Source organism: Mauremys mutica, chromosome 1, assembly GCF_020497125.1.
Source record: "Mauremys mutica isolate MM-2020 ecotype Southern chromosome 1, ASM2049712v1, whole genome shotgun sequence".
Lineage (NCBI taxonomy): Eukaryota > Metazoa > Chordata > Testudines > Geoemydidae > Mauremys > Mauremys mutica.
The window spans coordinates 74,312,983-74,335,639 of NC_059072.1; the positions used below are offsets into that span (position 1 = coordinate 74,312,983).

The 22,657-nt window shown below is 42.6% G+C and overlaps 1 protein-coding gene across 2 annotated transcripts in view; it reads left to right on the forward strand.

The window, feature by feature from the left end:
* Positions 1-22,657, forward strand: part of ACSS3 (acyl-CoA synthetase short chain family member 3) — a 118,363-nt gene that overhangs the window by 37,973 nt on the left and 57,733 nt on the right. For both annotated transcript variants that reach the window (XM_044979778.1, XM_044979784.1), the window contains one exon: positions 10,735-10,886. In XM_044979778.1, coding sequence (XP_044835713.1) covers positions 10,735-10,886 — 152 coding nt within the window. The remainder of the gene's footprint in view (positions 1-10,734; positions 10,887-22,657) is intronic.

Genomic DNA, 22,657 nt, shown 5'->3' on the forward strand with positions numbered 1-22,657 from the left:
AAGATCATTTAAAGCATTTTTGAGGAACAGTTGCTGCTTTATACATGACTTCTCTCATCCCTGCCACTCCCCCAAGCTTTAATTCTTCTTGTTTCCAAAAGAAAAATTGCTGCTCTTGTTTTTCGAATTCTGGGTGTTCAGTTTCTAAATGTCTCTGTAGTTTCCCTGGCCTCATGCTTTCATTTACTAACACCTGAAAACAAGTGACATGTTTTGGCTATGGACTTTCCTCAGTAATACTGAGACACGAAAATTCAAATATAATGTAACTATCATCACATTATCTACTTTTCTTCATGTTATGTTTAACGCTGTTAAAACCATCATCTTCTTCAGCCAAACATTAGCTACATGTAGGCTTAGTATGTGGTAAAAGTTGTTCCCTTATAAAGATCAGACGCTGATACCCACACACTCCAGGGCATCCACTTTTACCAGTTCCTAGGGCTCAAGGGTTGACTTAGGCATCCCCACCCGTTCCCAGTTCCTAAGGCTCTGGGGGAAAGACACCTACCCATATCCAATTCCTAGGGCTCAGGGTGTACTCTTCTGTGGGTTTGCAGGATCTTTTTACCAGTGAAAGAGCCTTACGCAGTAATATCCTTAACCTTTTTGTTAACAATTACCAAAACAGAATGCACACGCTAAGCATACAATGCTCACCAATCCCAATAAGGCAGATGAACTGTTCCTGCTGGCCAGCCAGGATCAGGTCATCCGAGGACTCCAGCTTCTGCATGGTGTGACTGGCAGAGTGTTGAAGTCTGGCAGCTCTGATCTTGGGACTGTGTCCTGGAGTTGGTCCCAAAGAGCTTCCTTTTGAACCCATTTTATATAGTGAAACTTGAGTCCTGCTTAGCTGTACCTTAACCAAAGTAGTATAAAAAGGTAATTTTCAACAATCCTAGCCCATTATGAAACAATTATTTAACTAATCAGACCCCACTACCATAGTTGATTTACACTGAGCAAAATTAATTATGCAACAGATGGAAACAATCAAAGAACCAGACAGAGACCATACAGATAAACAATAGAAAAGTAGGAACCATAAAGGCAAAAACAATGGAAGTATGGGTGTTACAATCAGAACTATTGATAAGTGATTCCTTGCCAGACAGAGTGCTATCAAACAAAGTTTTCTTTAAACATCTTAAGAGATTCCTTGCTTATCTGGTGATGGTGGGCACTATTAGCAAGGGTGCCTTCTTACCAGCCCGATATTACATTGTTTTGATAGAATTTAGAAGGAATGTGAGGATGTGACTTTCAGCTTCTTGGCTCATGGCTGCTGCTCTCCTAATATGGCTGCAGGGAAAGGCCCAAGGCTTTTGCTGTATGCAGTTTTTCTTTTGCCTTATACTGCCAGAGCAGTTCTTTGCTCTCTAATGTCCAGCAGGTGGTGAAAGCCTTGCTGTATCACGTGGGAATGTTGGCTTTGGCAGCTGTTATTAGGCTAATGAGGTGATGATAATTGGCAGAGGTTGGGGGCATGCACTTCACAAATTTCTCTATGCCTGCCATATTTTGGACATACTGCTTTCTGAAAGTTTCAACTGAGGCTTCGAAATAGCAGGATCTGGAGACTGACCTGAATCACAATGGGTCTGTGTTGGCTGTTGGGAAAGTTGTCAAATACTATCCTTGTTGATGGCAAAAGGTGGCTGTTTTTCTCTTGCAATACAAAGCAAAGGTCAGGCGTATAGCATTTTGTCAGTGTGCTGACCTAAAAGTGCCGTGCTCCTTAGCATTGTAGTGCAGGCAAAGGTCTTCTGCCACTGCCTGTGATGACAGTTTTTCTCCTGCGCAATCATTGGTGTCATAGCCCCACAAATTGTGGTGGCTGTTGAAGTCGCCTATGTGATGGTGGGGTGGCTTGAAGGTGGAAGCACTGCGAGAGGGCTAGTTCGTTAATGGAGGTTTATAGACATTCACTACCGTCAAGTCGCTGACCTGGATGGCGATGGAATTAGGGGTTGTGTTAGGGAGTACTTGTATAGGATTCTTCACATCACCTTTGGCATAGGTTGCCAGGCCTTGTTTTGGATGGAAGACTGCTAAGATGGGTTTATCTGTTGATCTTGGAGCGATGGCTTTTTCACTCAACTTATATTTCCTCCAGTCAGTTTTATCAGTTCATAGGATCTTTGTGAGGTAGTTGCATTTTGTGCTGGATAAACCCTTGATATTTAACTGCATTATATGCAGTGAGGTGCCGGTGTCTGGTTTGACTTGGAAGGGGCCATTTTTGCCATTGTTTTGCTGACCTGTAGGCCTTTTTGTGACGTTTGATCACGAATTTAATGACATTCGTTGTGCTTACATACATAGGAGGAAAGAGACCACAAGCAGGTTCTCATTTCATCCCTCAACAAATTATGAAGGTGTTCCTACCCTGGGACATCAACCAGCACATGTGTGCAGCACAAAGTTTGGGGTGGTTAGCACAAATTGATGCCACAATTGGGTTTGTGGTGGTTATCTTACAAGTGAGGCAAGTGGAAGTCTGCGATCCGGACCATTATTTAAAAGATAAACTGTTGTTAATTGTAGAGAGGTTTCTTTTTGTTAACATTTGAAGGGAAGAAAATGAGTGACTTGGAAGGAGGGTGCACTCCTGGTAAGAGGGTCAGGTATGCTTTAGTAGGAGCATTGCCAGCAAATCAAGGGAAGTGATTATTCCTCTTTATTCGGCACTGGCGAAGCCACATCTGCGTCCAATTTTGGGCCCCCCAGTACAGAAAGGATGAGGACAAATTGGAGAGAGTCTAGTGAGGGTAATGAAAATGATTTAGGGGCTGGGGCTCATGACTTATAAGGAGAAGCTGAGGGAACTGGTCTTATTTAGTCTGCAGAAGAGAAGAGTGAGGGGGCGGGGATTTGATAACAGCCTTCAAGTATCTGAAGGGGGGTTCCAAAGAGGATGGAGCTCGGCTGTTCTCAGTGGTGGCAGATCACAGAACAAGAAGAAATGGTCTCAAGTTGCAGTTGGGGAGGTCCAAGGTGGATATTAGGAAAAATTATTTCACTAGGAGGGTGGTGAAGCACTGGAATGGGTTACCTAGGGAGGTAGTGGGATCTCCATCAGAGGTTTTTAAGGCCTGGCTTGACAAAGCCCTGGCTGGGATGATTTAGTTGGCGTTGGTCCTGCTTTGAGCAGGGGGTTGGATTAGATGACCTCCTGAGGTCTCTTCCAACCCTAATCTTCTATGATTCTATGCCAGCTCCAAGAAGGGCAGCATGGCCTGTATTTAACCCAGCCCCATATAGTAGAGAGCAACAAAAGTGGTGTGATTGGCATGCACAGTTCGGAATGGCGGCCAGTCTGAATGAGTGAGCTGAGTACACTAAGCTGAAGTTCCTGAGCCTGTTGCTCATAGAGAAAGACAGAGAGGATGAGGATTTAGCAGTAAGCTTTGACAGGACTATGTCTTAACAGATGCCCTTACACATTCTTTGGAGCCTGCAGCATGCACTGGTTGAGTTTGGACAGCTTTTCTCAACTATAGGAAGAAGCCAGAGATTGGTTGTGAACACTTTCCCATAAGCAGGCTCTGAGATGCAAGATGCTTTAGCCTGAGATCAGTTAGTCAGTTACGTTTTTAGTGGGGAGATGCAACTACAGCTCCGGATGGGGAAGACCCAAAGATTAGATGAAACTATCAAACTAGCTATAGAGATGGAACTGGCTAGAGGAGACTGGAAGTTTTAGTTTTTAAGGTACTGGTGCTAGGATGTATGTCCATTCTCTGGAAGAAGAGAAGGGAGGTCGAGACACCATCGTATGAGTCATGGGTCATATAGACGGTGTCAGGAGTGTTACAATTATGGGGTGAACAGGATCAATTTAAGGAGGCTGTGAAGATTCAGGCCCAGTGCAAGTTCGCATGGAAATATCAGCCCAGATTATGATGGATGTGGGAGCAAAGTGAGGAAGTGGATGGATGCTGGCATTGTGATAGCCTTGACCATTTTTGGAGGGAATGCCCAAGGAGGAAGTGGCACTTGGGGAAGGGAAACAGAAGAGAGCAGGGTCCTAATGCTTAGAGAGACAGAAGAGGTCAGCAGGATAATAGATTGGCATAGGAGTGAGCAGGAAAATACTGATATAGAGAAATTGATAAGATGGAAAAGAATGGATAGTGGATAGTTCCCAGAGGAAATTTACTGGCATCCTTGCCTGAAAAGCTATCGGACTTGTGTCCTGAGCTGAGTGTTAGACCAGTATCTCCTGTCTAGCACTTTCCTCCCTTCCTTCTTGCTGTTCAGCTGTTTTCCCATTGCACCTGGGTTCACATAGGGGATAAGACTTGTATGTGGGGTGGGAAGATCTGTGTTAGCTCATTTTAAGACAGATTCTCTTTATTTGATTTAAAGACATCTGCAGTCACCTGTGTCGGTTAAAGGTCTTCTTTTTAGAAACTTTCCCTTGTCTCATTATTTAGTCTTTGAATCAGACATTCTCCCTACTTCATTCCTTTTAGCCTTATAACTCATTATTTTCATGGCCTTCCTTCTACTTGCTAGTCAGAGCCTTCCTTTAAACACTTATATAGTTCCTTAACCAATAAGCTAACTTTAATTCTTTAATTTTATGTTTATCCTACAACCTTCCTAATACCAGTGCCAGTTGTTTTAACTACAAAGGTGTCATCTGCTTGGCAGTACAGGACCAGGATTTGTCACCTAGAAGTTCTGAGTGCAGGAGTGCCAGAACCAGCGGGAAGTTAGGAAAACCATGGCTCCCTCACTTTTAATAGTGGGAGGGCTGTGCCCACCCGCTTTTCAGGGGTGGTGCTTCACGGCAGTGCCAGCATCTTCCTGTGTGCATGTGGGGAGGGAGGGGGGATGAGATGGATCTTAGCTTCCAATTATCATGGGGCTCTGCCCCCTGCTGCTCCTCTCCCCCCCCCCCCCAAGGCCCTTGCCAGGCTGGGAGCCGGTCATTGGCAAGAGCCGCCCAGGGAACCTGAGCCACTGTGGGGAGCTCCGAGGCCTCCATCTGCCCTGAGTGGCAGTGGAGGTGGGGACATGGACCAGTGTCTACTCTTGGGCCCCCTGGCCCCCCACCTAGGGTAGGTGAAGGGTCTGGGGCTCCCCACAGCAGCCCGGACTCCCTGGGTGGGCAGCTCTTACTACAGCCTGGTTCCAGCTTCCGGCCTGGCCAGGGGGCGAGGCCTCAGGGGGAAGAGGAGGAGTGGGACCTCGGGGCAGAGGTGAGGCCACTGTTCCAGCACCGAGGGGCCCCCCTTTTATGTAGGTTCCGGCACTCCTTTCTGAGTGCAGATATGAAAGAGATGACTCATTATTATAAAAAGTGGAGACATAAACCTGGTGTGAGGGGGTCCCCGCAGAGTGCAAACTAAAACTGGGGTACCGCTGATCCCTCTGCCATACCAGTGATGTTGTCACAAGCTGCAACCCCCTCCAAGCTTGCACTCTCACCAGCATCCACAGGCAGGGACCATACCCAGCTATGTTCATGAATGCTCTGGCCAGTCACTACATGAACCAACAATAGAGAGTCTCCAGCCAGAATATTCCCAGCCCCTAACCCCAGAGCTGTACTGTCCTGCCATGGTCAAAAGCTCAACCAGTATGAATTTATTACCCAGTCCGCCCTCCCTTGATATGGAGAGGACATGCACAAAGCCTTTGTTAACTGAGCTGAGATTTTTCACTTCACTCAAACCACACTGTTTTAGGTAAAGGATATAAAATAGATTTATTAACTACAGAAAGATAGATTTTAAGTGATTATAAGTGATAGTAAACAGATCAAAGAAGATTACTTAAGAAATAAACAAAACACAACCTAAATCTCATACACTACACAGGATTTGAATCAAACAGGGTCTGACCCTGTTAGATAGTACAAGCAGTTTGTAGATGTTTTATACACAGGCAGGAATCCTTTCTTTCAACCTGGGGCCAGCACTTCCCTCAGCTCAGTCTTTGTTTCTAAGGTGTTTACAGATGTTGGGTGAGGCTGATTGGTGAAGTCACTCCCCCCTTTTATAGTTTCTTCCCTATGAAGGGAACACCTTTGTTCCAAGCCAAGTTGCCAGCCCAGTTTGTAGAAAAATACAGGTACACCTCTACCCTGATATAACGCGACCCGATATAACACGAATTCGGATATAATGTGGTAAAGCAGTGACCCGGGGGGGAAGGGGCTGCGCACTCCGGTGGATCAAAGTAAGTTCAATATAACGTGGTTTCACCTATAACCCGGTAAGATTTTTTGGCTCTCGAGGACAGCGTCATATTGAGGTAGAGGTGTACCAAAATGGAGTTGAGTATCATATGGTCTAGTCACATGCCTTTGCATGCTTCGCTGAGTCAAAGCAGCCATTATTCATAGGCAGACTGAAACATTAACCAGGTGGCGGATAAGCTTCTCCCAAGGCCTGTTGTTTGCCTTAATGGCCCATTACCTTGAATAGACTCTTCACTATCGGCCATCTAGACTGGAAGCATCTTGGTTTGTGGGTTTCACCTAGGTGCAACCACATTTGAAATACTGATAGTCAATATTCATAACTCCAGATACAAAATGGTGCATGCATACAAGTAGGATAATTATATTCAGCAAATCATAGCATTTCCAATGACACCGCACAACACAGTTTGTCCAAGATGCATCATAATTACATCATCATATCATTAACCATACCACTATAATGACTATGGGGTGCAGAGTGTCACACCTAGCACTAACAAAAAAAGGACAGTTTCTAGCTGCTTCCGACTATACCACACAAAGGCCAACAAACAGCTTAACATCTTCGTGAGTGGACTCAGGCTAGACCAGGAGTAGGCAACCTATGGCATGGGTGCCGAAGGTGGCACGTGAGCTGATTTTCAGTGGCACTCACACTGCCTGGGTCCTGGCCACCGGTCCAAGGGACTCTTCATTTAAAATTAAATTAAAATGCAGTTTCTTAAACATTTTAAAAACCTTATTTACTTTACATACAATAGTTTAGTTATATATTATAGACTTATAGAAAGAGACCTTCTAAAAATGTTAAATTGTATTACTGGCACACGAAACCTTAAATTAGAGTGAATAAATGAAGATTCGGAACACCACTTCTGAAAGGTTGCCGACCCTTGGGCTAGACCATGACTCAGTTGTGTATCTAGGTGTTACACTGGACCGTAACTTGAGTTTTCGAGCAACACCTTACTAAGGCCACACTGTAAATGAAAGACAAGAAACAGCCTGATCAGCAAACTAGCTGGTTCCTGGAGAGGCAATGTGCAGACGTTAAGAAACTCTGGGCTTGTCTTGTGCTATTATGTAATAGAATGTTGCTCCCTGGTGTGGCTCAGCTCTTCTCACTTGTGACTGGTGGACACTCAGTTGAACAAAACCATGTGTTTAATAACAGATACCATGAAACTGACTGACCTGTCCTGGCTTCCAGTCATGTTCAGCCTCAACCCTCCTGACATCGGGCAACAAGTCGCTTTGCAGAATATGCACCATAAGGTGCAAAGTGTGCCACATCTACCCTGTTTAAAGATGTGTTTAGTCTACTAAGCCCACAGTCACAGCTGTTTGGACAGTTCCCCTAAGGACTTTGATATCCTCTTTGGGTGGCATACTAGGTGACAGGCACTGGTTATGTTTGAAACTTGTTCTTATCTCATGACTGATCCAACAGTCCAGCCCCGTGGTTTTGACCTTCCACACCATCTTTGTGTAAAACTCAATCACTTCAGACACAGAGGAATCAGATGTGCTGCTAATGACTATAAGTGGGGTCTTTGTGACTCCCCCTTTGCTCCTGTGGCCAGTTAAAAGATGCAGGTCACATTTGTAGGTTGCATCCATTAACAAGGGCTGCTTGGACTTCGTCATAGACTTGCATAATGCTCTTCACTCAGCTATTGAATGGTTAAGACACTTAGACTAACACAGTTGACTTGATCGTCTAGATAAATGCAATCACAATATGTACATATATATGTAACGCACTCTAAATTGTCATTTATACCAAATGGTGGAGATTTGAGTTTGTAATGTGCATTTGTTTGAGTGCCGCAGTGCAGCATGGTGACAATATGGTGACATTTGCAATGATCAAATGCTTGCTCTGCACTTGTGGCTTCTTGTCCAATGTTTATGCAAGTGGTATTTTCAATATGAAAGCTGTATATACCTCCTGACTTGGATATAAGCTCTGTGTGATACAGAAAGTTCATCTTCTAAATGTGATCTTTCTAGTGAAAAGGCCCTGGCAATAGCTGTAGAGCTTTGCCTAAAAGCCACTCTGTTTTTACTTAATCTCTATCATTTAAAACAAACAGGTATGGTGACCTTCAGTCCCTGCAGCAGGCAGGAGCAATAAAAATTTTATTAGAAGATCGTTTGCCACCTGGTTTCCTTATTTACAGCACTGTAGAAAATGATTGGTGCTTTTTATCCCTAGCCATGGCTGGGCAAACTGTCACATCTGGTTACTGTTGTTTACTATTCCCCTGGCATGTTTTGAGATATGGAAAGTCAGTGCTTAGTAAAAAGCTGCTATTGTAGCACACCAAAATACAAAGGGACAGATCCTTGCCCCCTCTCCAGCCTTTTTGTGCTGCTGTAGGGGCATGAAGGGGCCAGAAAGCCAGTATGAGCAGCCAGCTGTGGATTTTTGCAAGGTGAGGGGAATCCTGGGTAGCAAAGAGCCAGCATTATTGAATTCTACATTATCACCAGGACAATCCATGTCCAGACACCCCAATGGGGGAACAGAAGGTCTGAACCTCCAAAATGAGCAATTGGGACCAACTGGTTGCATACTGCATAGTTGTACTATAAAAGTGAATTGAGTGGGGTCTTTGATGAAAGCTTGTGATGTTCTGGACTTAGTCACTATGAACTATGTATACAGCTCTGTATACTGTGGTTATGAATCTAGGTGTTTAAGAACAGAGAAAACTGTGCTCCTGATCGGTACTGCAGTTTTATCATTGCCTCACAATAAGGCGGAGGAGCAGCCAAGAGGGGAGAGAACCCAAACCGTTCTTTACCCAAAACCAGCTTCAAGTGACCATGACCAGCCCAGGAAATGGCAATCGTTGACCATTAATGTTAATGGAAAGACATTGAGACAATTGGGTATTTCCCCACCTTGTATAGCAGTAGTGACTGAAGGAAAAAAACCTGCCAACCCTTTTAAAATGGAAGGGGTTTGAAGCAGGGGTAGTTAACTATTTTTTTGTCAAAGTCCAAATTTCTTGGTCAAGGTATAGTCAAGGTCCAGACTCCAGAGAAAATAATACCAATAATAATACTACTAAGTAAATAAAAAGATTTTTGGATCCATTCAAAAGTGTCTGACTGTCCAGTTCTTGCCCATGGTCCGTCTATTGACTACCCCTGATTTGAAATGAAATCCATCTTTAATTTGAGGGACAGTCTCGAAGGCAGGAGGCTGTCTGTCAAGACTGATTCCCCACTATGGCTAGGGACATGCTGGGAAACTGTTCAAAGAGAAAAGGTAGCGTATTTTAGAAAAGAGATTTGATCTAATATGGAAGTGCAAAGCCAGAAGGTGTCTTTGTATATTTTCTGTGGAACTTGTCTATGTTTGCTTTTCCTTACTATTTCATCTTTAAATCTGTGGCTTTTCTATTAAATAAACCTTTTACCCCCTAGCAGGTCTCTGTTGTGCAAACTGTGTGACGTTTAAGTGAAACAGTGAACTGATAACTGGGGGGTTGGTTTTATGCCTTTGGGATGACAAACCAGAGGGGAACAGTCCTAGTGTCTGGTACTTCAGAATTTGGGGAGGATGCTTTGGGAAGACTTGGGACTGGAAGGGCTGTTGGTATCACCCTGCAAGGAGTAACTAGGCTGATGGAGGTCAGGGTAAGGCCTTGTGCTTGTGGGCAGGCTGCTGACCAGAGACCTGAGCCATAGCAGGACAGCATTAAGACACCCCAAAGTTATTGGGCAGGCAGTTGCAGAACCCCTTACTGCTCTGGGTGAACCCCAGAATATCACAACCACCTTCTGTGCCTCTGCACTGAAAATGTAACTGGGAAAAAGGGAATGTGGCTGGAGTGCTGCTGTGCTCCAGGGACACCTGGGTGCTGAACTAGCCCCTCATGGGTGGCATGTGAACCCCCAGTTTGGGGAGTCTAGTCCCCTGCCCCAGCCCTTCTGCACAAGGCCCTGCCACTTCTGTCTGAAGTCCTGTCTCCACTCTTGCCTGCTGGGCCAGAGGCGCTCTAAGCCCCCCAGTGTGGCTGGGGTTGTAGTGGGGAGCATTAGCAGAGGTTTGGGGACACTTAGCCTCCCCCAGCCTCCATTACGTGCCACCTATGCAGCCCATTGGGACTCTGAAGCTGTTCTACACTGTTCCAGGACCAGGGTTGGTGCAGAATTGACTCTCCATATCTCCATTGTAGAAACAGCTCTTTCGTGGCTCTCCTTTTAACACACATCCCTCCACCAACTTTTCCTAGCTGCAGCTAGCACTTATTGGGTACAGTTGGAGATTGAGCTCAGAACCTTTTGAGTTTACTCTGAAACATGACGACAGCTTGTGATATTAATGGTATAGCAAATGAATAATCTCATTGTACATTGACAAAGGTATTTCTAAAGTGTTTTTGAAATACAGTTGTTGATGTGTTGATTGCTATTGTTACGCGTTCAAGTCGTGATCTGTCAAGGAATTATGAAATATTTTTATCCTATGACATTTTAAATTAATCTCTCCATAGGGGAAGCCTGTGGGAACACCAGATGCTGGTGCTTACTTCCGTGTGCTAGCAGAGCATGGAGTGGCTGCCTTTTTTACTGCACCAACTGCAATTAGAGCAATCCGTCAGCAGGACCCTGAGGCAGACTTGGGAAAGCAGTACTGTTTGACAAGGTGAACTAAGGATACATTGGAAATTGTTTGTTATAGAAATACACTTGATAGACTGAGGAGAGAATAATGTCTAGAGCTTTGAACACTTAAGCAGTAGAATATAAATATATAAAATACCAACTGTATTTTATTTATATATGTGTAAATGTGTATAGAGCATGTGTGATATATAAATAATCTGCATATATTACACAAAATTTACATTAAAATAATATTAAGGTTGCAAAGTCAGGCACGCAAAAAATAAGGAGTGCCTCAATTAAAGTTGCCTGTGCAACCTCCTGGTCTTTAATTATGTCATCACATAGTGCTTTTTCCACAAGACCCTGGCATCATTCAGTGCACAGCATGGACAGAGCTCACTTAATGAGCAGCTAATCAGTGTGTTGTTTTGTCCTTGTGTTCATTGTGTTGTCCGAGGCCTTATTTACTCCACACTATTCAAAACCTGCTCTAAAGACAGAATTATTAATTTCCCGATGGGCTTTTCTGTAGTGCTCATCAATATAGGATTTGGGAGGCATGCAGATGCTAAGTATTTTCACATGATCTCTGTGCAGTGAGGAGGTGATACTTTTCCCATTTTACAGCTAAGATACAGAGAGATCAAAATAATAAGTGTACACTAATTTTGGGTGCACAATCTGAGCAAACTGAAACCTGATTTTTCAGAATTCTTAGCATTGTATGGCACTCTCATGTTCAAAGTACAGTTCGCATTGAATTCAGTTGCAGCTGTGAGCGTGCAGTACTTCTTCAAATTGAAGTCTCAAGTTGGGCACCCAGAAATTAAGGAACACACAGTTATGACTACCTGTGAAAACTTTGGTTTAAGTGACTTGCCTAACACCGTATAGGAACTCTGTTGCAGAGGCAGGGATAGAATCTAGTTCTCCAGAACAACATTAACCGTGCCTTAACCATGAGACTTTCCTTTCTCTTCCTGCAATCCCCTGCCTCATTCACTTATAGGTAAGGCTAAGATTTTGTCATGGTTATTTTTAGCAGAAGTCACGGACAGGTCATGGGCAATAAACAAAAATTCACAGAAGCCATGACCTGCCTGTGACTTTTGCTGCTGTGGCTCCATGGTTTCCCCTGCCATCATGGTGGCTGGGAGCTGTGGGGCCAGTTCCCCCTCATAGCTGCTGATGACCATATTTCCCAAAGAGAAAACGGGACACTCTCAGGCCTGGTCTACACTAGGACTTTAAATCGAATTTAGCAGCGTTAATTCGAATTAACCGCTCAACCGTCCACACCAGGAAGCCGTTTAATTCGACCTAGAGGGCTCTTTAGTTCGAATTCGGTACTCCACCCCGACGAGGGGAGTAGCGCTAAATTCGACATGGCTATCTCGAATTAGGCTAGGTGTGGATGCAAATCGAACTTAGTAGCTCCGGGAGCTATCCCACAGTGCACCACTCTGTTGACGCTCTGGACAGCAGTCCAAGCTTGGATTCTCTGACCAGCCACACAGGAAACGACCCGGGAAAATTTGAATTCCTTTTCCTGTCTGGGCACTTTGAATCTGATGTCCTGGTTGGACATCGGGGCGAGCTGAGCAGCACCTGCAACGATGCAGAGCTCTCCAGCAGAGGAGTCCATGCAATCCCAGAATAGAAAGAGGTCCCCAGCATGGACAGACCGTGAAGTCCTGGATCTGATCGCTGTGTGGGGCGATGAGTCTGTGCTTTCGGAGCTGCGCTCCAACAAACGGAATGCAAAGACCTACGAGAAGGTCTCCAAAGCCATGGCACTCAGAGGATACAGCCGGGATACAACGCAGTGCCGCGTGAAAATCAAGGACCTGAGACAAGGCTACCAAAAAGTCAGAGCGGCAAACGGACGCTCCAGAGCCCAGCCCCAGACATGCCGCTTCTACGAGGCACTGCATGCTGATGGAGCCTCCTCGCCTGATTTCTCAGCAGCTGACTGTGGAAGAGGTGGACGATAAGGTGCGAGGAGTTGACAACGGCCATAAGTGCAGCGATGATCGCAGTGGGCTCCATGCTCGCAGTGCTGTGGCGTCCGAGCTGTAACCGACCAGAGAAGGGCGCGAACAGATTTCCCGCCGGCGCTTTCAGGGAGGGAGGGCGTGATTGACGGTTCAATGACGACACTTACCCAAAACCACCCTCGACACATTTTTTCCCCCAGCAGGCATTGGGGGCTCAACCCAGCATTCCAATGGGCAGCGGGGAGTGCGGGAACTGTGGGATAGCTTCCCACAGTGCACCGCTTCCAAAGTCGACGCTGGCCCCGTTACTGTGGACTCAGACAGTCGAATTAGTGTATTTAGTGTGGATACACAAATTCGACTTCATAAGGTCGATTCCACAAATTCGAATTAAGTAGATTCGAAATAGTCTTGTTGTGTAGACGTACCCTCAGTCTCTTGCCCGAGGCATCTGCCTTCCCCTCCCATGTTCTCCCCCATCCCTGTACAAGGCTGTCACCCATCACTGGAACCCTGAGACGGGACCCCTCAGGAGTCTGTCACCTTGTTGCCTGTGGTTGCTATCGCCTGTCCCTGGAACCCCACTGGCTGCCAGCTCCAGATTCCCTCAGCCCTTGGGGCTGAAGCAGAGAATGTTGGGGAGGGCTCTGGAAGTCAGGGATTCCGTGACTTCCAAGACCTCCATGACATAAACATAGCCTTACTTATAGGTAACCTTCCAGCTTCTGCAACCAATGAACCTACAGACAAGTTTCCTTTACTACACAGCCTTGATTGATTCCTAGAGTACTGTCCATCTTGTGCACTGAATGAAGCAGGGATCCTATGAAAAAATAGTGTGTGATCATGTAATGAAAGATTGTATCATAATGCATGTGTACAAGAGGGCAAATTAAGGTTGTTGAGAGTGGGGAAAACACTTGGAGCTAGTCAAGGCACTATCTTTCAGTTGTCAAGATAATGTTAGATGACGATAAATTGTATAGTCAATTGCTTAGCCACTCTTTGGTTTGTTATGAAATATACTCAAGAGACCACATAATCAATGTCAGTCAGGTTTATTGCTGCAATCCCATAATAATATAATTCAGGAAAAGGGTCCTATAGGATACTAGTCTCTGGGAAGCCATCTTGCGCAGCGATGTTACAGTCACCTCATGCAGAAGGTGTGTTCCCAGAGTTACACATTTCAATTGGCAGTATTTTTAAGATGATTTTGCAAGTTACACATTTCTTTACATCCATCAGTTGGCCTGGTTCCTTAACTTGTTGTTCTGTTCCTTTCCTTACTTTTGTTCTGAATACTAGCATTCCAGGTATTGGTCTGTGAAGATACCTTCTAGGTTTGTACCATGGTAGAACAATCATATATCTTGTCCTCTTCCTTTGGGATATTCCATTACTGGCCTATGAGAATAACTCCCTATCTGTTGCTATGGTAAAATACTCATAAATTCTGATCCTGACACGTTTTCTACCTACTTAATCCAAAAATTACTTCAGGTAATGCAGATGTTATGGGATATATAGTACAGGATTATAGAAAAGGGGTAGGCCAATTTAGGCTATTTAACTACAGTAATATTTGTACTTAATACATACTAATATATATACTATAATGTATGGTGCAAATAATATATATTATTAATACATACTCTCTCTCTCTATATATATATATATATATATGTGCTAGCCAGCATATATTGGCCAGCAGTAAGGTTTAGAGGTAATATAAAGATTATTACGTCTCCCTGGTGATACTCTGGCCTGTAAACTGATGCTGCTGAACAGTATGGTAACTACAGGGCTATTGGACCATAGAGTGATCTATTTTAAACATAACTTCAAGAAGCACACAGTGAAATTTAATTTTATCTGCATAAAGCTCAAGTTATTGTGGCTTTATGCAGGGGAAATCTACCCTGACAACTTGAGGTATGAGACCGCTCCTGTGTCAGACTGTGGGCATAGAATACTTGTAGGGTGACCAGCTAGCAAGTATGAAAAATTGGGATGAGGGTTAGGGGTAATAGGCACCTGTATAAGATAAACCCCTGAATATTGGGACTGTCCCTATACAATCGGGACATCTGGTCACTCTAAATGCTACCCACTTGTAACAGAGGTATTAGGCATTATTTACCTTAGATGAAAGACAAGTATGAGGGGTATATAGAAGTATACAAAATGATGTTCTTGTGTTATGAGACAGGAAGAACAGAAGTTACTGATCTGGTGTTTAAAAAATGGCATATTCAAACTAACAAGAGTAAATACTTTTCCAAACACCACAGAATTAGACTGTGTAACTCACTGCTACAGGAAGTCATTGAGGCCATGAATTTACCAAGATTCAAATATAATGGACAACTGGTCTGATCCAGTATGGCAGTTCCTGTGCCCTACTAGATCTGTTTAATTGTAGGTCACGTAGCTCTGCTCCCATTAGAACCCTTTGCATGAATTTATGAGGGTTCTTGTGAAGTCTCATGCAGTGAGCTGAGGATGTAATGGCTGACATGTACCCCGTGGCCCTTCCCGATACAACCCTGCTGTGCGTTTTAAGTGGTGTGGAGGATCATGCATGGGTCCTCTGCACCAAGGGAAAATTCATCCAGAGAGAAGAAAATTACTACCAACAAAAGTCGTAGAATTAGATTTAAAAAAACCCCAAAGTATGCAAATTTATAATTTAATAATTTGTCTTTTATATTTTACATCATACAAATTATACCTGTCCGAAGTCTCTCTAGGTACATTTAGAAAGAATTAATAAAAACTCCATAATACATCCACCAATTTATGTTAGTAAATGCAAACTAAATCCCCAGCCAACCCCTTCAGACAACAGTTTGGAGACAAAGGCGGAGATCTTGCTAGGGACACCACTCTCCCTTGTCAGGTAAAACTGGAGTACGAATTCTGGCGTGGATGGCTCTCCACTGAAAATATTCTGTCTTCTGTTACACCCTAAATGGTGAAACTTAAAGAGCTGTCAGGTCAAACACCTGGGCTTTCAGGAAATGGTATAAATAGAGAGGAATGTTTTCTTTTGTACTCAGGAACAATGCCAAAAAAGTACAGGCTGTATCTGTCTTTCAAGATTGGATCCTAAATGCACTAATCCAAAGCTTTATGTAGCTTTAATTCTTCTTCAGTGCATTTTGGATTGAAGTCCTAAAAGCTTAATTACATTGATTTATAATGTCAGGAATCCAGGTTTTGGAAACAGCGGTTTAGGACATGTTCACTTAACACAGCGGTCACAAGATTTCTTGCATATCAAGTTCAAGGAGCAGGACTGCAATAATAAAGGCATTGACATATTGTAACCATTAAGGTTTAGGTGCGATTAAAAATATAAAATTGTTCATATCAGGACTTTTTTCATATGTATACATATATAGTGTTCTGCATCACTTACACACTTTTGATTTACTCTTCAGTAGGAGAAAATAATTAATTCCATATTTATTTTGCTTTAGTCTATTTAGCTGTGACACTCGTAGTACCTTTCCCAGACAGGAAGAAGAGCTCTCTGTAGCTGTAAAGCTTGTCTCTCTCACCAACAAAAGTTGGTCCAGTCAAAGATACCTCACTCACCTTGTCCCTCTAACTTTAGGCAAGTCTTTGTAAAGTTTTCTCTGTACATTTATGTCCCCATCTGTAAAATGGGGATACCTATGTGACACTTAAGAACTTGTCCTCACTGGATTGTTAGCTCAAGCTATAACTTGAGTTTTGCCCCTAACCTCACTCTCGTGCACACACACACAAGTCTAGCTCAAGCTACGTGGTGTTTTAAGTTCAAACTATCTGGCCCGTTCAGGGAAGGATGCAAGAGGTTGGGTGGGGATGCTAGAGGCTCCAGTTATGCAGTAGTTAGAGTTATAACAATCATCAACTGTTAGCTGAATCACTCTGTGCTGCTAATCAAGTCTGTCTGTTTTAGTTTGAGTGTGGTCATTCTAATTCAGGGATTTTCAACCTTTTTTCAACCTTGTGGACCCCTAAACAATTTCGAATGGAGGTGTGGACCTCTTTGGAAATCTTAGACATGGTCTGCAGACCCCCAGGCATGCACAGATCACAGGTTGAAAACCACTGTTCTATGGTAATGACAACCTTTCACAGACCACTTAGACATAATCTGTGGACCACCAGGGGTCCATGGACCACATGTTGAAAACCACTACTCTAATTCCAGGTGGGCTAGCTCAGGTGGACAAGCCCTTAGTTTTTTAATGTTTTCACGGTATAACTGTGAGATTTATTTTAATTCATTATAAAACCCCCAAGATGCATGGATGAAGTTTGACAGAATAAACACAGGCTGATAAATTTAGGTGCCCATGTTTAGGTTTCAGAGGTGGTGTGACTCTGCACTTCTCCTTAGCTCTTGGGTTCCAAAATATAGTTAGGTGCCTAATTATAGGTTTCCAAGTTTGAAACATTTGGTCTGTTTCTACTTTAATCCATTCATGCTGTCTTGTATTGCCTGCCTCTTTTGAACAAACTTAGAAACTTCCTCATCTGTCCTCTGTTTGCCTGCTTCAACTTGCCGCAGGTTGCTTTTTTCATGGCAGCAAAATGATATATATAAATTGGACTTAACTCTGATCCTTGTGGCAGTTGTAGTCATCTTTCTCCATCTTGAACTGCTATGTAAAGTACTCTCTCAAGTCATTGTTAATTCAGAGGATGGACACTGCTGACCCCTAATTGATAATCAGTGGTCTCTTTAGAACTGCACAAGCTGTTTTTGTTTGTTTTGTTTGTTTTCTCTCACCCTATTAACTTTTGGCTACTACTAGAATATTGCCTAGCATGTAGAGCTATGCTGTGAATGGAGCCAAAGATTCATGTCCATGGAGAGGAAATCACTGTTACAGCCAATAGTATTAATACAATTAAGATTAATTGTTTTAGTTAATACAGCTTTTGTTATTCTTTGGAATTGTGCCTCCTGAGATGTTTCCTTTTGCAAACAATTAGATTGCTCCACTGAACTGGAATAAAAAAATATATTGAAGAATAACATCTCATTTGGTGAGCTCAGTTTAATTTGTGAAGGAATTAAGTTTTTATTATAAGTCTATTGGGGTGGAACATTGCTATAAGCTTCCTTACAGCAGGATCCTGCTAATGCTGAAAAGAAAGGAATACTACTATGAATCATCTCAACCTCCTTTCTCTCTTGGGTTGTTATCATTGACAATAATGGAAGTGTTGCCGTACACGAGACATTTTGTCCAGTGTGTTACAGTGAAACTCACTGAACGATGACTAATAAAGAATTATAGTGCGAGACAAACTTAGTGCTCATTAATGTATATAATTGTCAATTTTTTGTAAGGGAAATGTCTGTGAAAATAGTACACTGTTTGACACAAAACCATATTCTTCAAACATGAAACATAATGTTCATGTGACTTCATTATTTGATTAAAATACTCTACGTCAGTGGGTCATGCATGATGAACATCACACACACTCTCTTGCTTACTCCCTCAAAAAAAACAACCAACCAAAACAAACAAAAACATTTTAAGGAGAAATGCAGAACCCTGAATTCACGTTCATTAAAAGATAAACAACTTTCAGATATTTTGTATGTATTTGTAATGTTTATGGGCCTAGTCCTGCACACACGTATGTGTGTAATTTTATTCACACAACTATCCTATCAAGGTCAATGTGGCTACTCGTGTAAGTACAGTTACGCAGTCATTTATCTTTTATGTATCTCTCATTGATGTACTTAGACCTACTCACCGCAGTGTCTTCACTCCCGTACTCCACTGCGAGAGGAACAGGCAGTGTTGACGGGGACGGGTGGTGGAGTACGGGAGTTGACGGGAGAGCGCTCGAGGGTCGATTTATCTCGTCTAGACTAGACGTGATAAATCGACTCCCGCTGGATTGAGCGCTGCCCGCCGATCCGGTGGTCAGTGTAGACATACCCTAATTGTCTGTGGACAGATAAAAACAGGCACATGAAAAGCGGTGCGTAAATTATTCGGAAATGAGAAATGCATGTGATATATTATAACAATGGGACTATGCACGTGAGTAAAGTTACTGTGTAAGAGTTTGCATAAGACCTGTAGTCTGCTAGTATGTTCTAAGTTCTAGATCCTAAATAATATTTTGTGTTGTAGGGACCTATTTAAAAAGCACTTTAGTTCACCGTCAAGTCCTTACCATACTGAAGGGGGAGTGAAATTAATTTGTAGTGCTTCATGAGGGATGACAACTTGTGACAAAGCATATGATAAAACATGATGTTAAAAGATTGTGTGGGTTTAATACATGGTTATATAGCACTATTTAATCTAATAATAATAATATAAATGCAAATAGCACCTATTGCTGCTGCCAAAAGGTGCATCTGTTTCTGCTGCATTTTGCTAGAGAACATCCTCCAGATGAATAGAATTCTAACACGTGCTATGATGTCAAGTACATACAGCATCAATTGAGTGTTTAATGTGCATGCAGTATATTGTTCAGCAAAGAGGTGGCTATAAGAAGTGTGCTACCTTATAGTACTATTTGGAAATCTAAATGATTTGTAAACTCTTAGAGTATGGAACCTTCAACACGGTTTCAAATGCTATATATATATCGTCTCCATTGTTGTTTGCCTCTGAAATTTACAGGTTGCTTTTAGGCCAATCTCTCTCTCTGTCCCTCTCTTATGTCTCACAGAATTTACAAATTTTCAAAGTATTATTTTTATTTCATATATAAGTTAGAAGATTTGCTTTAAGATTATTCATGCACATTGGTTGTACTTCTGAGAAGGGGGTTAGCTTCAGTAGTTGCTAGAAATCCCATTTTGAAATGACTGGTTCAGTTAAGGTTAGAAAACCAACCTTAAATTGGAACACTGTTTACAACTTTAACTATAGAGAGACTACTGGTCTTTCCATAAAACATCTTAATTTCTGTGTAATTGGTTTCTTATTGTCTCTGATACTTTTTCCGCTCCTTTTTGGTATTTTCCCATCATTTCTTGACTTCTTTTCCTGTTTACACAGGGTCAGAGGTGCCCACGTTTCTTTGCCATTCCTTGCAGTCCATGGTACAGGTTTGTAGGCTTGCAGGTCCAGGCTTTTTGTCTTTAAGCTTCTCTTGACAGAGTGTTTCCAACATAGTCTCAGTGTTCCTTTCTTGCTGTTTGCTTCCTCCCATGTTTTCTTTGCTTGTCGTCATTCTCATCACATGTCAAGCTCACCTCAAATGTGCCAGCCTATCTGTCACTGAGAGTCCCAAGTTAATATTCCTCCTGCTTTCTTCTCTGTACATTCTGTCTACCCTCTGCATGCTAGCCATTCTCCTCAGTATATTATTGTCTACTACTTAACTCCTTTTCTTCCATCTCTATAAGACCTATCTTTTCCAAACCATACAGCAGATGGGACAACCATGCAGCATACACTGTTCCTTTCAGTTAGTTACTTAGTTGCCCATCCCACAGTACTTCTGTCACCTTTTTCACTGCCGCCCATGCACATTAGTTTCTTGTTTTCACTTCTCCAGTTCTTTCTCTGAAGGCACTAAATGTACTTCCCAAGTACACATTCTTTCTTCTGATTCAGTTTTTCTCCTGAAACGTCAGTCAACCTCTCTTCTTCCACCTTCCCTACTTGCATAACTCCAGTGTTCTTTGTGTTTGCCTTCAAATACAGATGCCCACTCTGATACCATATTTACCAGTTCCTCTTTGCTATCAGCCAAAAGGGCCAGCATACATTAGTTTTCTCTTTGGCTCCACAGTCCTGCTTCTTCTACTAATGAACTCCATAACTGGAAGAGAAGTGGACTCAGCACACTGCTTTGTCTCCCACATCACCTCAGAACTCTCTGAAATTCCATGTATTGTTACCACCTTAGCTTGTGATCCTTGGAACAGTTCTTTTGTCATCTCCACTTCTTGAAGTCCCTTTCCTATCCATCTCAATATTCCAAACACCAGTTCCCAAGGAGCCAAAACACATGCTTTTCTCAGGATTAGTCAGTACTGCATAGCAATTAAATCCTCCATTTATCGTTCTTTCAAATTTCTGTCTCATTACAAATATTGTGTTTATAGTACTCCTTCCCTTCTGAAAAGCCATGTTGCTCCTCTTCTATAGTTTCCTATACCTTGCATCTCAGTCTTGCTTCCAAAATTCTCTCAAGGGCTTTGAGAACAGGATGATTCCCCAATAGGTGTTTGGATAATCTGCATCATCCTTATCCTTTCAAAAAGGCACAATCAATCCCGTTCTTCAGTCATCTGGTATCCTACCTTGGTCTAATAAATCACATATCTGTGAAGCCATGTTATTCCAGTATCTCCAGTGGCCTTGATCATATCAACAATATTTATGTTCACCAATTGCTTTACCAGTCTTCCTCTTATCCAGTGCTGCTTCTACCTCCTCTGTAGAGATCAGTATCTTTTGAGACTTCCTGATACTTGTTGGTGCTTGCATTTGCAGCTTTCACTTCTCATTTAACAGCCTATGAAAATATGTTTTCCATATCTCTACCATCTCCACAGAGTCACTCACCACACAATTCCCATTCTTCTCACGTAAAGAATTCTTCATACCTTGTGCTTCATTGTTTTTCTGTTTGTCCAGCCCTGAAACCAATTTCCTGCCACCATCTTCCTCCAGCTTTCAGTATCATTCCTCTTTGCCACCATTCTTACCTCAGCCAACTGCCTTTTTAGCCTTAATTTTTGCTTGCATTTTTGATGCTCATGATCCCGAGCTGCTTCCTCAAACTCTCTGAATTATTCAGTCTTTCTTTTTAACTTCTCTTTTATATCAGACTTCCACCACCAGCTTGTTCTTTCTGAAAGCACCCCATCTTACCACTCATTCTGGCACATTACCTCTGCTGCTTTGACGAAACATTCTTTAAACTTCCTCCATTCTCCCTCACTGTTCTTGTCAAAGTATGGAAGCCTTCCTTTACTTGTTGGCAGAACTCTTTCTCTCTCCCCCGCCCGCATTTACATAACCACCAATGCAATTTCTTCCTCAGCATCATCTTCTTTCCTGGTTTCTCAGGCTGCAATTTTTCTTTAGCTAATACTTTGTTGTTCTGTCACATAATCTGTCAATATAACCGGTTTTGTCTTTCACCATTTTCATATGTTCTCCTCTTATCAAAATATAGTCCACCTGGGGCATGCTTTTTTCACTGTAGCTTGTCACCGGGTGGGATTCTCTTTTTTTCGAACCATGTATTTGCCACTGAGAACCCATTAAACAAACAGTGCTCAACCCATTTCTTTCCTTCTGCCTTTTTTTTTTTACCAAAGCCAGATTTACCCACCATTCTGTCTACTGGGCACCCTTCACCAGCATGGCAGTTTTAATCACCACTAACAAGGAGTTACTCTCAACCATGACCACTAACTCTGCCAGATCATTTCTAAAGCTCTCTGTCTCCTCCATAGTTCTACCTTGTTTAGGAACATATGCTGACATAACACACACAAGCCTACTCTCTATCTTCAACATTCTGCCATCCATTGGTCTCCTTTATACCCTTATGAAAACTGCAGCAATCTCCGGGCTCACAATCAGAGCTCCTTTTTGGTATATTGTATTGTTTTGTAACTATTGACATCGTACACAAATTCTATATTGTGCCTGTTTTGTTTTTAATACATTTTTATATTTAAGTTTACTTTTCTTGAATTCTTGAGCTAGTCATGGTGCCCAAAGCCTTCACATTTTTAAAAAAGAGGCTATTTTAAAGTATTATATTAAGTAGTATACATTAATATCCATAGGAATGCATTTTC